This window comes from Pygocentrus nattereri, chromosome 1 (genome assembly GCF_015220715.1).
Source record: "Pygocentrus nattereri isolate fPygNat1 chromosome 1, fPygNat1.pri, whole genome shotgun sequence".
In the NCBI taxonomy this organism is placed as follows: domain Eukaryota; kingdom Metazoa; phylum Chordata; class Actinopteri; order Characiformes; family Serrasalmidae; genus Pygocentrus; species Pygocentrus nattereri.
The window spans coordinates 22960837-22978336 of NC_051211.1; the positions used below are offsets into that span (position 1 = coordinate 22960837).

Below are 17500 nucleotides of genomic sequence, written 5' to 3' on the forward strand. Positions count from 1 at the left end.
GTAGAGGTTGCTGCTGTGCAATTAAGCCTATATTGCTTTCATATGACAAAGTATTTAGAAAGAAACTTTAAAACTCTGCCTTAGACTGAAGACAGTAATTTGCATACAAATTGTCTGTCTAGGTGAAAATGTCTGAAACATTGAGATGGAGTTTTTGCAACATAGGTCAATACTCATGTCACAATGGGATTTGAAAGGGGAGGAGTTGTTACAAATCTCAATTCATTCAAAGGTTTCTGAACATTTAAAATGAGGACAACTCAGAAAATGTATCTCACAGCAACCATCTCTGGCAAGATTCACTTCTATGACAATATCCAATGAGGTATGGAAATCAGAATAACTTTGTTTAATATGGCTTCGAAACTTTTTACAATATAGCTGGAATTGATGTCGCAATTGATACCCTAACAGTGGCGCTGACCTTTCATTACTATTTGGTAAGTGCTATTTTTTGGGGTAGTTTTAAGTGACTAAAGCAACTAAAGGAATTTGACTAAAACCTCTGTTCTGTTCTTGGACTATTTCAATTAGTTCTGAATGTGACCCTAGCTGTAGGTCTCTTACCTAAATTGTATTGTAAGTGCTATCAAGTTGGGGCAGCATTTACATACTTTTACATGGCCTATACACCTGAATAACAAGACTGGAGAATGTATGACAACAGAATTTGAAGTAACTGGCAGAAATCTAATTTTCCTTTTCTAAAGACTACACGACACCGCACGCTCACATTCTCTCATGAATGACCACAATTCAGTTGTTTGATGCTGCCTGGATTCGGGTGGATTGTCAATTGTGATGCATGGTAACAGGGAGGACCTGTGATTGACCTCAATTCATGAGCAGGTTTGTGAACATTCGTCTTCCACACTCTTGATCTGTGACAGCATTAAATTATATGACCTCAAAATAGAATAGAAATAGTGTATTCTTAAATTTTCTGGTTAGTCTGATAACACGTTACTCTAGGTTGCGTTCATAAAGCTTCATGACAATTACATATGCCCATTATGACAATTGACAAACCTACATTAACATGTATAAAGCCCTTTTCCACTGTGGCAGATGCCTTATCTGTTTTTGCTGACTTCATCGTCAACTTGACAGAACACCTGTGTTAAATGATTGTCAGAATACTTTCTGGGGAAGTCCATTTCATGCATTAAGTCTGCGATAGGACTGCATATCAAAGGCTGTGTTCTTGGAAAACAGATCCTACCCACATTTGGAGGTGGTTTAAAATGCGATTCCCATCACATTTTTACAGATACACCTCAGTTTGGCTGCACTAATCGGATTTCCCTCGCAATACAACTAATAACAATGATGTCTGATCACAATGATGTGGCAGCTGCACTGATGCACAAGAGGGACGTTTTTCTCGCCCCACTTTTCAGTTTTTTATTTCTAAAAAAAGTTTAAAATATCCAATAAATTTCGTTCCACTTCACAATTGTGTCCCACTTGTTGTTGATTCTTCACAAAAAATTACAATTTCATATCTTTATGTTTGAAGCCTGAAATGTGGCAAAAGGTTGAAAAGTTCAAGGGGGCTGAATACTTTTGCAACCCACTGTATATACACCCAGACATAATTCTACTATTTGGTGCTACATACATACACATGTTTACATATCTATACATATGCCTCTATACATATACACCCACCCACCACACACAATTCTACTGTTTGCAGCAATGTGTATATGTGTGTATACGCGTTCACGTGTCATGTGTCATGGAATGTGCTCAGCAATGAGGGCAAGAAGCCGCAACCATGCCCCCGTGGTCCAGAGACAGATAGGGAAGGACCCGGGGGACCCGGACCATCCACAGCCCATCAGGAACTCAGGAGACCTGAGGCCACACGCTCCGACGGCCACCGTGTGCACGCCCCAGGGGACAAAGAATGGAGGCCCCAGACAGAGCGCCCACAGACAAAGGGCAAGTGACCGGAGAGCCAGAGGCAATGAGCAGCCCACCCCCCCGGCAGGCCAACATCCCCAGCATGAGCTGAGCATGCGGCCCCCGAGGGCCCAGGCGCCCGAGACCGGCCGACCCCCCCCCACACACTCAATATGTGTGTGAAATGAAAAGAATGTGTGTGAGCTACAGTGCAATTAAAATTGGAGGGACAGAGGCAATGTAGTACTGAATAACAGCACACTGCCACGCTGCCCCCCAAGGCCCTCAATGTCTAATGTGTAAATAAAATTGAGGGGCAGGTAGCAGTGAGCAGATAAGTGAGGTCACATCAGCAGCGCCACCCACCATCCACTGAGTGACACCTGCCCCCCAAAGCCCTGTGTGTACTGTACTGTGTCATGAAATGTGTCATTGTAAGGGGGGAAAAAAGGGGAGGAGTGGGACATCACGCATTACAGCGAGCAGAGCCAGGTAGGTGGCCCTACTCACTGTAGCATGGGCCCCCCTCCCCCAGAACCCCCATGTGTAGTGTGATGTTTGACTGAGTGGGAGGAGGGGAAGGGTCAGAATAAGAAAGACCGAGAGGCAGAGAACTACCCCTCGGAGGAAGAGAGCCAGCTGGCGCTAGCTCACTAGGCACCCCGGTTTCCTACACCCGGCCGCGGCGCAGGGAAGGCCCGAAGCGGCCACGACCCCAGGACACCACCGCGCTCCGGGCCGGCGCCTGCACACACAGCTGACACAGCACAAAACATACACACCCACATGCACACAAGAGACAACAATTATCACACATACACATACTCACAATTACAATACACATACTCACAATGACAATACACATACTCACAATTACAATACAAACACACACACATACATACCAACACAAACACACTCACCCGCACAAACTTCACACACACCCATATATACGCAAACACAGTGGTCCTGGGTCCAGAACCAACCGGCCCTATGTGGTTGTCCCCCTACTTGAGTGCCCCACCCCTCCTCCCAGGAGGCATCCAGAATCCTGGAATGCCAGACAGACACCCCGGCGCGCCCCAGACCCCCCACCACCCGACGGTGCGCCCAGGGGGGCACAGACCCCTCCAGCGCAGGGAGGAGCCCAAACGGGGGACGGGCGACCCCAGGCGCCAAGGCCCCAGATCCCACACCCCGGCCCACACAGAGGAGGCCAGCCCCCCGGACGGGGCCAGCACCCACCCCCACGGGTCCCCAGGTCCCCACCCCAAGACCGTGAGCGCACACATCCAGGCCCCCCACCATCAACAACAGGGCCCGCACACAGAAACCGCAGAGCGTCAGCCCCCATCTCCAGTCTAAGAGCCATCAGACACCCAAATCCCCCAGCCCACCCCCAGCCACCTGCTGGGTACACCACAAGACAAGACTACAGCCGGTTACCCCCATCACGTGATGGAGCTGATCAGTGGGGACCAGAGGGATTCAAATGTAGTCAATTGATTTTTAGTGGTAGCAGACATTCTTCCCAGACTAATGTGGTCTAGAAGTAGGTTTCTGTAGTGAGTTATACATAAATCATTTTTTGATTTCCACTTCATGAGGATAGTTTTCTTGGCGATGCATAAGGCAGTAAGAACTATATGTGATATATTCGTTTCTATGTTTAATTCACTTATATCACCTAAAATGCACAGTTTTGGTGAGACTTGGATATCACAATGGAACCATGTGGATAAGTCTTCACATATTGTCTGCCAAAATCTCTGAACAGGCATGCAAGACCATATAGCATGCATATAATTTTCAATATAATTACCTGTACAGTTAGTGCATATATTTGTTTCTCTGAGGCCCATTTGGAACATTCTGTGCCCTGTATAATGTATTCTATGGAGAGTTTTGTATTGTATAAGTTGTAAATTTGGATTTTTAGTCATTTTAAAAGTATTTAGACATATCTGTGTCCAGAAATTTTCATCCGGGATGATGGAAAGATCTCTCTCCCATTTTGTAATTGGAAGGGATATTGAATCATTAATTTTTAATAATAATTTGTATATTTTTGATAACAGTTTAGGGGTATAGAGGTTATCCACACAGGGATTTCTAGATTTAGATTACTTAGATTAAATCTTGCCTGTATGATGGACCTCAATTGGTGATATTCCAGAAATTTGCTACTGCTAATTTCATATTTTAAAATAAGATCTTCAAATGAAATAAAGGTCCCATCATGAATAACATGTTCTAAATTATTTATTCCTTTTTCTTGCCATTCTGAAAAATTCAGTACTGTCTTTTTCCGACATATATCGGGATTGTTCCAAATGGGTGTTAATTTACAAGGGATTAGTGAAGACTTAGCCATCTTTAAGAATTCCCACCAGGCTATCAGGGTGGTGCTTATTGTAAGGCTTTTAAAGCAATTGTAATGTTTAATGCTGGAGCTAATGAGAGGTAAGTCAGATATTTTCAATTTCCCACAGAGTGTTTGTTCCAGATCCAGCCATGGGCTGTCTGAACGGTTTGATTTCATCCACCTTGAAACATACTGTAGTCTATTGGCTAAAAAATAGTGATAAAAATTTGGTAGTTCTAGACCACCGCTGCATTTTAGCTTTTGTAAAGTCTTCAAGCTTATTCTAGATGTTTTACTTTTCCATAAAAATTTAGATATATTTGAGTCTAGCGACTTAAACCAAGCAATAGAAGGTTTATTAGGGATCATTAAGAACAGATAATTTACTTTAGGCAGAATCATCATTTTTATTGTGGCAACTCTCCCCATGAGAGATATAGGTAGAGAGTTCCAACGTGTGAGATCGTCCTCTATTGTTTTTAGTAAAGGAATATGGTTCAGTCGTACCAGATCTAACAGCCTGGGAGAAAAATTTATACCTAGATATCTAATGTTGCCCGACTGTAGTGATGTAGGTATGATGTTCTGAAATTTACAATTCAGAGGCAAAACTGTTGATTTACTCCAATTAATGGAGTAATCTGATACAGATGAGAACTTATCTATAAGTGTGATTGTCTTTAGAAGAGCGGTTTGTGAGTTCCCGAGGAAAAGTAATACATCATCAGCATAAAGGCTTATTTTATGGTCTGTATTTTCTGTTTGGATTCCTTTGATGTTTACATTCTGTCTGATTTTTGCTGCTAGTGGCTCAATGAAGATGATAAACATTGAGGGAGAGAGTGGGCAACCTTGTCTAGTTCCCCTCTGCAGACTGAAGCTTTGTGAAATAAGATCATTTGTCCTAACCCGTGCATTTGGAGAACTGTATAATGTTTCGATCCAGTTTATAAAGGATGGGCCAAATCCAAATTTATGTAGAACTGCTAACAGAAATGTCCAATTTACCCTGTCGAATGCTTTCTCTGCATCTAAAGAGACTACTATTTTTTCTAATTTGTTAATGGAACAGTAGTCTATTATATTTATTAGTCGGCGTGTGTTATCGGCCGAGTGCCGGCCCTTGATAAAACCTGTTTGGTCCGAATGTATAATATATGGAGTGATTTTTTCTAATCTTCTTGCGAGAACTTTGCAAATAATTTTAAGGTCTACATTAATAAGAGAGATTGGGCGATAGCTAGATGGAAGTGTTGGGTCTTTGCCTGGTTTAAGAAGCAGGCTAATGTTGGCCGAGTTCATGTTTGGAGAGATTGTGTGGTTATTCTTGATTTGAGTCACCATCCTGAAAAAAGTAGGTTCTAACACAGGCCAGAATTCTTTATAGAACTCTGCTGGGAAACCGTCTGGGCCTGGGGCTTTATTATTTGGAAGGTGCTGTATTGCCTTATAGAATTCAGATGATGAAAACGGTGAATCAAGAGCTGTAATCTGATCCTCATTTAATTTAGGTAGATTTATATCATTAAGAAATTCTTCAATTTCAGCATCAGATGGATTAATCTGTGATGAGTATAAGGCTTCATAAAAGTCTTTAAAGGAGTTATTTATTTGTTGTGGGTCATGAGTAATATTACCGACCGAGTCTTTAATAGAGTGAATAGCTATTTTTTCTTTATTCAGTTTTAACTGATTGGCCAGGAATTTTCCAGATTTATTTCCATGTTCAAAGTTTTCCAGACGCAACCTCTGCAACATAAATTGTGTCTTCTTATCAAGTATTTCATTTAATTCCAATTTAAGTTTCCTCAGGCTGTTAATTATATTTTCTTGTGGTGATGCAGCATAGGCATTTTCTAAAGATTTAATTTTCTGTTCCAATTCTAATATAAGTGTTTTTTCTTTATTTTTCTTATGTGCGCAGTAAGAAATTATTTTACCCCGCATTACTGCCTTTCCTGCTTCCCATAGAACACATGGCGATATTTCCGGCAGATTATTTTGTTCTAAGTATATAGCCCACTCTCGTTTAAAATAATTAATGAAATCTTGTTCTTTAAGTAATGATGTATTAAATCTCCAGTTCCTAGTTGGTGGTGTAACTCGTTTCTGTGTCAGAGACACAGATACAGGTGCGTGATCACTAATAGTGATAGGATGTATCTGAGTGTCTGTGATTTCCGTCATCATGGAGCTACTGACTAAAAAGTAATCCAAGCGGGAGTGGGAGTGATGTACTTGTGAGAAAAAACTATAATCTCTCAGAGTGGGGTGATGTGAGCGCCAAGCATCGCAAAGACCAAAATCCTTCATGTATTGTTTAAGAATGTCTGCAGACTGCCAGTTTCTTTGACTCACTGCTGTACTAAGCCTGTCAATCTCTGCATTAAGTACCAGGTTGAAGTCCCCTCCTATTACAAGTGTGGTGTCAGAGTGATCAGCAAGTGAGGTGAAGAAGGTATGAAAGAAGGAGGGATCATCAACATTTGGTCCATATATACTGGCAATACATAAATCTATATTCTGAATAGATAGATTAAGTATTATAAATCTGCCTTCGGGGTCTGACATCGTGTTTCTAATAGAGAAGTTTATCCTTTTGTTAATTAATATAGCTACACCTCTTTGTTTAGAGTTGTAACAGGCTGAGTACATATGAGGAAACTGTGAAGAGGAGAGTGTGTGTGCAGATGTTCTGGACACATGTGTCTCCTGTAGGAACACAATGTCAGCCTGTAAGTCGTTTAACCGGTTAATAATTTTCACCTTCTTCTCCCTTGAACCAACTCCACGCACATTCCATGAAACAAACCTCAGTGAGCTCATATTGAAATTAATCGAGAAAGTGTTGCGTGCTCACTGAAGATGTGTGTGTGTGTGGATGTGTATGTGGGTGTACACTGCATGTTGTGTGTCCTGTATAGCATTGAGTGTGTTGTGTAGCAAACATGTTGGATGCAGAAAGAAAAGAAAAGGAAAGGGTGCTCCAAAGTGACAAATATAGCAAAAGAATGAGGGGAAGAAAAATAAATAAATAAATAAAATAAATAAATAAATAAATAAATAAAAGAGAAAGAAAAAAAAATAAATAAATAAAAATAAAATAAAAATAATAATAATTACTTAACATAAAGTCCACTATGCTGTCTAAACCGGCATTAATTGTTATATATAGACATGTAAAAAAAGAAAAAAAACAAAACAAAGAAGATAGAGAAAAAAGGCGTTTGTATACACAGGTCACCTGATCAGTATAGCCATGGCGTGGTTTCCTGGTCGCGATAGAGCTGTCCGTTTATATAGAGTTTGTCCACCGCGATGATAGCTCGTGAACCTTCTTGAATATGTTTTTTCCGGAGAGGGAACAGGATTTTGCGTCGCTCCAGGATCTCTTTAGGAAACTGATCGTTGACGCTGAAGTCCGTTCCTCTCAGCTCCCGTCCGCGGCTCTTCACCAGCTCTTTCTGCTTGAAACGTTCGAATTTGGCTATGATTGGTCTGGGTCTGTGTGCCCCGGGTCGCTTAGCTCCTATACGGTGAACACGATCGAAATTGATGGTTTTAACGGTGTCCTCCGGGAGCTTCAGGTAGGATTGCAAGAACTCTTTCACTGTCGTTTCCGGGTTTTCCTCCGATTTCTCCGGTAGACCCGAAAACACGAGTTGACGGTTTCCCTGATTTTTTTATTCTCCTCCGAGAGCCGGGTCATTCCCTTGGTGAGGGAATTCACCGACTCTCTGAGAGCGGCGTTCTCCACAGCGAGTGCTTCCACCTGCTGTTGGCTGAACTCTACCGACTCCCGGAGAGCCTGAAACTCCTTGTGAAGAATTTCCAAAATGGAGAGGCGAGCGTCGAAACTGGACAGCTTCTTATCAATGGACTCCAAAATGTCCGCCACTTCGCTGGACTGAGAAGAAGCCCCTGGTGAATCTTCTGGGCGACTCCTCTTGGTGGATGGAGCTCCTTTGTTGCTGGACGGAGTGTTGGTTGGTTTTCCCATTACGACTCGGTCGAAACACTCGTCGATGTAAGCTTGCAGACTGTCCAGATCTTCTTCACCGTCCTCCAGTGTACTTCCGGTAGTGAGTAGTTTATTAATATAAATTTTATAGCTTTTAAAGTTGTTTTATAACTGTGTTGGCTAAGAAAACTAATCCATGTGGTTTATAGATTACTGACTTGCTGCCTTGCTCAATATTGCCGGGGGTTCGCGTTGAAGTCTGCGTTACTACAGCATAGCGTCTTCCTGTCTCTTCCTAACAAACAAAGATTCTGACAAAGAAAAAAAAAAAACAGAAAAACTTAGGGTAGGTGTTTATGAATTTTTTTTTTTTCAGCCCGTTCTGCCCAGGTTCTCCTACAGTAGAGTCGCAGTACTCTCTAGAACAGTAGTGGCTTGGGAGCTGCCTTCCTGCAGAGCCTAGTTCCAATCAGTTTCCCACAACTACTCCAGCTAGTCAACCTCTTTCCTTGTCCTCGAATCAGCTGGCTCAGATGTACTAGAGTTAAGTAAGAGGGGTGGTTTACAGAATACAGGCTGGAACAAAACTCTTCAGGACCAGGGTTGGAGAGCACAGCTTTAGAATGGGATTTTCTGGCTTAAAACACGGTAAAGAAAAAAAACTGCCTCTAATAAAATATAGTAAAGTTCAGAGAAACATCTGAAAAGCTACAAGCAATATGCAGATACCCCATTTCCATTGTCCTCCAAAGAGCCAAAGAGCTGTTACTGCTAGAAAGTTTTTTTTAACTCCCATATGGGAATTCTGAATAAAGTTTTATGGCACATTTGCAGAATGCATACTGTAGAGAGAGAACATTGCTGGACTCTGACAAAGTATACAAAGTCACAAAGTCTGTAAAATGCTATGATATCATCTCATTCAAGATCTCCTCACTGAGCGCAAGTTTGACTTTCTTTGTCTAACTGAAACCTGGCAACAACCTAACGACTCAACGACTCTGCTCCTCCTGGGTTTGTTTACATTTGTCAACCCCGTGGAGTAGGTCGCGGAGGAGGTCTCGCGATACTTCACCGCGAGAATTGGAAAGTCCTCCCTGTATCTGTGCCTGCTCTCAGTTCTCTGGAATGTTTAGCATGTGAAGTGCCTGGACCCTCTCCTACCATCATCGCTACAGTTTACCGTCCTCCTAAGCCACATAATGACTTCCTAACTGATTTTGCCTCTCTACTCACTCATTTATCTACTCTCTCACCTAATGTAATATTGCTGGGGGATTTCAATATCCACATGGACTGCAGTAATCTCCCTCTCACCAAAGACTCATCCTGCCTGGAGAATTTTGGATTTAATCAATTCATCGATTTTCCTACCCACATAAAAGGACATACACTGGACTTAATCTGTTGTTCCGGTCTCACTCCATCAAATTGTGCAGCTGATGAAGTTCATGTTACTGATCATTTCCTCCTCTCATTTCACATTACACTATGTCTCTCCGTAACCAAGCCATCACGTCTCATCTCATTTAGGAACATCAAAGACATTGATAAGGATGTCCTCACCTCCAGCCTGGACAATATTCTGAAACTGGACAGCTCATCTTCGCTTGATGAACTTGTTGACCACTATAACAATAGTTTAACCTATATTCTCAACTCTCTTGCTCCTGTGAAAACTCGCCCTGTTTCCTTCACTCATTCTGCCCCCTGGTACACCCCTAAACTACGGCTAATGAAAGCTAAAGCTCGTCAGCTCGAGCGACTCTATAAAAAATCTGGTCTTACCATCCACAAAGAAATGCACAAAACACACATATTGCAGTATAAGGATGTAATTGCTCAAACTAAATCCTCCTATTACTCTGGTCTAATTAACTCTAGTGAAGGGAACACCAAAACACTGTTCTATCTAGTCAACAAATTCTTCCAACCCAAATCCTTCCTACCTTCCCACTTTTACTCAACTGATACTTGTAATGCTTTAATGTCGTTTTTTAGTGAGAAAATTTATAAAATCCACCAGAACATCTGTCCTGATCCACAGCCTCTCTCCTTCTCTCTATCCCTTTCACATAGTCAGTCTCTCTCCTGTTTTCAGCTTCCAGATGCATCTGTCATTTCTGATCTCATTAGCAAATCAAAACCTTCTACATGTCAGCTTGATCCTTTCCCTACAGTCTTAGTTAAATATGGTCTTTCCCCTCTGCTCCCACTCATAACTGCCATTATTCATACCTCACTCACTAGTGGAATTGTTCCTACGCCCTTCAAAACGGCTGCTATCACTCCTATTCTGATCAAACCTGGCTCAGACCCCAACAACTTTAACAACCTTCGCCCGATTTCTAACCTCCCTTTCATTTCCAAAATACTTGAAAAACTTATTGCTACTCAAATTCATTCCTACCTATCCGAAAATTGTCTCTATGAACAATTCCAGTCTGGTTTTTGCCCCCTACATAGCACAGAAACGGCTCTTCTTAAGATCACTAATGACCTTCTCATGGCAGCTGATTCTGGTTTATTTTCCATTCTCATTCTTCTAGATCTGAGCGCAGCCTTCGACACTATTTCTCATACTATCCTCCTCAACAGACTATCTTCCATTGGCATTAATCATATCGCACTCGACTGGTTTCATTCCTATCTCTCAGGCCGCACTCAGTTCATTCAACTCAAATCCTTCAGGTCTCAGTCTTCCCCTGTTTCTTCTGGTGTACCCCAGGGCTCTGTCCTGGGGCCCCTACTTTTCATCATTTACCTTCTGCCCCTTGGCAATATTTTTCGCTCTTTCAACATCCATTTCCACTGCTATGCAGATGACACCCAGCTCTATCTATCTAGCAAACTAAGTACTTTGTTCCCGCCCTCTTCCCTTTCCAACTGTTTATCTGAAATAAAATCCTGGTTCACCTCTAATTTCCTAAAACTTAACAGTGATAAAACAGAAATTTTGCTTTGTGGTTCCAAATCCACATTATCAAAAGTGGATATTTCCTCTATCCAAATTGACAGTACATTAGTCTCCCCCTCACCTCAGGTTAAGAGCTTGGGTGTCATCTTAGATAACTGTTTATCTTTCCGCTCTCACATTAGCAATGTAACCCGGTCTGCGTATTTCCATCTGCGTAACATCAATCGTCTACGCCCTTCCCTCACCCCCCTTACTGCATCTATTCTAGTTCATAGTCTTGTTACATCCCGCATTGACTACTGTAATTCTCTTCTCTTTGGCCTTCCTCATAAATCCCTCCATAAGCTTCAGCTGGTTCAGAATGTGGGCGGCACGGTGGCGTGGTGGGTAGCGCTGTCGCCTCACAGCGAGGAGGGTCTGGGTTCGATTCCCCGGCCGGGTGACCAGGGTCCTCTCTGTGTGGAGTTTGCATGTTCTCCCCGTGTCTGCGTGGGTTTCCTCCGGGTTCTCCGGTTTCCTCCCACAGTCCAAAGACATGCAGTCAGGCCGATTGGACATGCTAAATTGCCCCTAGGTGTGAGTGGCTGTCTGTGTGTCTGCCCTGTGATGGACGGGCGACCTGTCCAGGGTGTATCGTGCCTTTCGCCCGAAGACTGCTGGGATAGGCTCCAGCACCCCCCCCGCGACCCTGACGGAGAAGCGGCTTGGAAAATGCATGGATGGATGGATGGTTCAGAATGCAGCTGCCCGTATTATCACTAAAACTCCTTCATTCCATCACATTACACCTGTCCTTCAACAGCTCCACTGGCTCCCTGTTAAATATAGGATCGAATACAAAATTCTCCTCCACACATTTAAGGCCATACATAATCTTGCCCCCCCTTATCTGTCAAATCTTCTCCAAATCACAACTTCTACTCGCTCGCTCAGATCCTCCCCTCCATTCATCTCTCTGTACCTTCTGCTCGTCTGACTACCATGGGGTGCAGAGCTTTCAGCCGCTCTGCTCCCAAACTCTGGAACTCCCTGACATCCGGAACATTGACTCTTTTCAAATCAAGTCTTAAAACTCACCTGTTCAAATTTGCCTACTCTCTCTGTTGTTGTTGTACTTACTGACTTACTGACTTACATATATATATATAAAAACCCTACATTTTCTACAGTGTCCTTGAGTGTCAAGAAAGGCGCTTTTAAATTTAATTTATTATTATTTATATTCTACAGAATATTACATGTCAAGTAACAAAAAAGTTCTCACCGTGTCTTCTTCTGGCTCCACTACCACATTACCACTCTTACCTCAGTCATGACGTTTGGACCCAAATTTCTGCAAAACTTGCTACAAACTACTAGAAAATGCACTACACAGCTTTGTGCAAAAGCATAAACACACCCTTAACAAAGATATATTTTTTCCTTTGTGTGTAATGAAGTAAAGAAACTGCAAACTATGTAGTTACTTTATAGATTTATGGCATGTACAAGTTTGGACACATTTTTTGTTGTACAGTTTCAAAACTTGCATTACTAGGCCTAAACTAACTCATTAGGTTTGGTCAAGAATCAGTCAGTTGATAATTCCAAGGACAAAAAAAAAAAAACGTACAATCAGACCATCTGGAAATGAAGCTCACTGATGCATACAAAGCATGAGAAGGCCATTGGAAGACCATGAGAAGACATCAAGTTAAGGGGCATTGTGGAACAGTGGCAAGATCTGGAAGAACAAGAAAATCCTCAGATAGTACCACTCTAATGCCAGACAGAAAAGCCGAGCAAAACTCCCATATCACAGCAAAGGACCTGCAAGAAGGCTTAAAGACACAAAGACACAGGTGCTGGTGCAGAATTACTTGCACAAACACAATCTGTATGGTAGGGTCATCAGAAAGAAACCTTACCAGCAAGTAAACATTTGAAGTATGAATAATATGAAAAACATGGTGTCCAAACCTTTTTCCAGAGGGCCAGATTGGACCATATCAAAATACTTGAGGGCCAAAACATTCACGAAAGATTAAAAATAAGTTTTCAAAACATCAAAAACACAACCATGTAGTTAATCGAAGTGTCTTGCTGGCAGTCCAATCTGAGAATTTGGTGATGCCATCAGAGCATAACTTTGCTCTCCCCCAAATATGTATTGCAACATCCATGCTGCTTCATGTTGACTGATATTAGATTCATTAGTCTTTTGTCATATGAGGGACATACATTCAGAAAGAAAGCATTCAAACACATCTCGCAGAGATCGCTGGGTCTCAACGTCAAGTTTGGGTTTCATGGCTGTGATCTTCACTAAACGCCATCATCAGGTAAAATGAGAAACTACAATGTATGGTACAATCCCTGGTCATTTATCACACACTCCAAAACAGAAGCCATGGCCCAAATAACATCAGGCCAGACCTTAAGATACCTCTGATCTTGGTAAACCAGAGGCATTTTAAAACAAGTGCTAGCCAGTCTCTGATGGTATGCTGGAAGGAAAAAAATAGCAGCATTCGATGAAACGAACACCTTATTAAGGGGTAAGCACTGATTTTTGGGGTTATGAGGCAGCCAGCAGCACTGGGAACATGGCAGAGGTAGATGAACCACTAAGCATCAGTGAAAAGCAAACGTGACAGTCAAGAAACTGAAGTCTAAAAGATGTCTAAAATAAGAGTGATCTAAAACCTACCTGGAAAATTCCATATAAACTAAAACTAAAGCTTTTGGAATGGCTTACAGTTAGCAAACATAATGCACATGCAGGATATCCCATAATAATCCACAACTGGTACACATTTTATTTTTTTCCCCACTTTAAGAACAACTACAAACTAACTGCGTTTTATAAAAGTTTGTTTACTTCTGTATTTACCTTGAAAACCAACAGAAAAACAAACATTTGCATACAACCGCACACATGTAACTGAATTACGTTCAACTGTTTAGTTGAAAAATTTTAGGATCTTTATTACATTTAGAACATCATAAATAAAAAAAGTGCGTAGAAAATTTTAACAGGTTCTGAAATTTTTGTACAACTATATACAAAGACGCACTAAATAACATGGACAAGTTCCTCATGCTAAATTAGGGACTCAATCCGTACTCTTCTTGTTAAGTAAACAAAATATTTACAAACACACAAGGGAGGACCTGAAGCCCACTGTAACTAAAGAAAAAAAATCTGCAGTCAAATTGCATAAACTCAACGCTAGTGAAGAACAGCAGCAATTGTTTTGCTACTGTTCATTCATATTTCACTAGCTATCATGGGTCATGCGTCACTGAGGTAGTAGATCTGCAAAGTGTCCCTGGTCTGACTGGCTGCAAAAGAAAGAGCAAATAAAAACACATGGCTATAAGAAGTATGGTTATTTCCTTCAGGTAAATTTTTTTAAGATTTGTCCAATTACAACAGATGTGTTTCAAAATTGTTAGCTTGCAGTGATTACACAAGCAGGACAGGCAAATGATTTAATAAGCTTATGCTATATATGTACCTTCTGGGTGTCAATTCTCAACTGCAAAAAAATGTATAACAATTAGACAGAATTATTAAAAAAAAAAAAAAGAGAAAAAGAAAATGTGAACACACACACACACATAAAAATAAATTGACAAGAGCAGACCTTGAAGCACCTCCCCATCCATACATACAGAATTTTATCTGCGCATAGTTGGGGTACGCAATGAACAGGGTAAAAAATAAAATTCTGTACAGGTATCCAAATGGGGAAAGCTGTAGGAAATCCAAACTTTGGAAGATAAATCTCACACAAATTGACTGCACAGTAATCACAATAGAAAGAAAGCTGTTTGGAAGTTTAAAAGCAGCAGAAAAAAAATCCTGGTGCTTTTATTAGCACCATCATTTAAAATATATTCACAGAAGCCTCTGTTCACTGAAAAAACATCACTCAAAGTCCCACAAAGTATAATAATCCAACTCTGATAAATACAGAGCCATACTGGTAAGGTGCTAATTGAGGACTCTCTACAGAGCTCTTCCGAATCAGTAGCAAAAATGCAAAAACACCCTTAAAACACACAAGGCTGGCTTTACACTTAGCAGCCCTAGTGAACTGAAGCACTGCACTATGGCTGTAAGCAGCCATTAAGAAAACATCAGGTACAAAGCTGAAGATTTTTCACTCAATGAAAATGGGAAAGGCCATTTCACTCCATGTCCCATCAAAAATGAAATTTCAAAGCCACCCACTTACATTTTTAGGAGGACGACAGTTCTAAGGACTGATAGTGGGGAACCGGAAAATCTGTCCATTAGATGTGCTGATCCTTGGCCCAAAAAGTTTTCATCTGGCCCACATGTATGCCAATATGTTGAGCTGATCACAAAGACAAATGGTTGTTCACAGAAGCCAGTATTTCTCAACCTTGGGAATCACTGACTTAAGCTAAAATGTTTCTTTCCGCATTCAACTGCCTACCTCCCTTTATTAATTTCCTATCTTGCCCCTGAGTACCTTCATCCATGTTCAAGTCCTAGTTCAATCCAACCATGTTTAAATCCTAATTCAAAAAGCGTCTACATCGTCTAGCTCCACAGTTACAGTGCAGCTTGTTGCTGGCATCTTCAATGGGGAACTTGTAATCGTAGGTGAGCTCCTCCCCACGGTACATCTTCCTCAAAGCAAATATGACAATGTGCTTCCGGCCTTCCACGTTAATGACCCGCGAGTAACAGTTGGGCTCACATGAGTGGTTAATAAAACGTGCTGCATTGCCGTGCATGGTGGCATCCACGACATCAAAATCATCAATACGAAACATGTAGCAGCCAATGCCCTTTGGAGAGAAAGGGAGAGACATATCAGGAATAAGCAAAAGAATATAAGAATAAAACACACAGGTCACATTTTCCTATCCTCATGGGGAAAGAAGTGATCTCATAATGAGGACGTCTGGGGACAAACATAAATTACGGGCTGAATGCAGGAGGTACATTAAACTTGTTAGGGTGGGAATAAAGTGTGACACATCTAAATCAATCCATCTCCTTGTGAAATGAGAGCACAAAATATGGGGTGAAGATGTGCTCGTCAACATTGCCCAACAGAGGCACCTGCACATGGATGGAAATGAAGGTAACATTGCTGAAAACCCCCCCCCCCAAAAAATCTCCAAATCAGCACATAGACATGTCTCTCGTATGCAGAGAACAAAACACATGCAGTTAAATTAAACATAAGATCTCGGAAGCTCTGCCTACAGAGGAATCTGGGGGTGGGTTTTATGGCAGATTTCACTGCAATCCAGCACCAAATGTTTAGGAAGTTGTTTGCAGATGTGTTTTCTCATTGAAAGATCACCCCTGGCCCCACAAGACTAACATTTTCCTTGAACTGTTTTTAGCTAGGTGATGCGAAAGCATTTTAATATCAAATCACCTTCAAATAAACACTGGTTTAGCTGTTTGGAAGGATGACTGAAGGAAACGACTCAAACAGAGCTTACTATCAGAATAAGGATATTCATGAGATCACCAATGTAGCATACCTTACTGTCGTAGTATTTCTCCCGCTTGTCAGTTAAGACTGAACGAATGACATTACCAGCATACTCAATCACCATCTCTCCAGCTTCTATGTTCCTCTTGCAGAAAAGACCACGCCCATGAATGGCAGACCTAAAATAAAGGAAACCACATGAGGGCACTGTTAAAACGACCAAAATGAAAGTTTAAACCACCGCTACATCTGTCAAACATGCTTATTCGCGTCTTATAGCCCAGGAAAACCCCCTTTTTGATAGTGTATCTTCTTTTGTTTGGGGCCTGTTTGATTTATTGTTTCATCAAATAATTATTTCTTTAAGAAAGAAAAGTGTGGTGACCAGGTGAGTTTAGTGCTATATCACTAATGCTTGCTAGTACCACAGGTGTATACATTAGCTTCTAGGCCAGTGGGTACTAGGATTTTCTTCTTCTCCCAAAATTTGGAAGGTTATTTTAAAGTCACAGTTTATTTTAAAAGTTTGCAACATGCAGTTTGGCTTCTTTACCTATAAACTCCTACAGCCTCTTTAGATGTCTTCTCAAGGTGCCGGAACCTCATTGCCATCGGTAACTCTGTACTGGTCGCACGCCTGGGGAAAAAAAAAAGATATTAATTTATAAATATATAAAGGACACCGACATTAACATCAGAGGTGTATTTTAGATCATGAATGAAGATTAAAAGAAAGTACATAACAGGTTAAGGTTTCTGTTTACAGAGCTGAATAATACTAAAAATAAATAAATAAAAATAATAAAAAATAAAAAACGCGCCACCAATATAAACACACTGCCAGCCATTATTGGTAAGACAACCAAAACAGTGAGGAGTTACAT

The 17500-nt window shown here is 41.3% G+C and overlaps 1 protein-coding gene across 1 annotated transcript in view; it reads right to left on the reverse strand.

Moving 5' to 3' along the window:
- Positions 1–13923: 13923 nt before the first annotated feature.
- The window catches only part of kmt2ba (lysine (K)-specific methyltransferase 2Ba), a 42423-nt gene continuing 38846 nt past the window's right edge, over positions 13924–17500 (reverse strand). The window contains exons 35-37 of the mRNA XM_017715370.2: positions 17170–17253; positions 16666–16795; positions 13924–15954 (exon numbers count right to left, since the gene is read on the reverse strand). Of these exons, the coding sequence (XP_017570859.2) occupies positions 15679–15954; positions 16666–16795; positions 17170–17253 (490 nt within the window). The 3' untranslated portion in view covers positions 13924–15678. The remainder of the gene's footprint in view (positions 15955–16665; positions 16796–17169; positions 17254–17500) is intronic.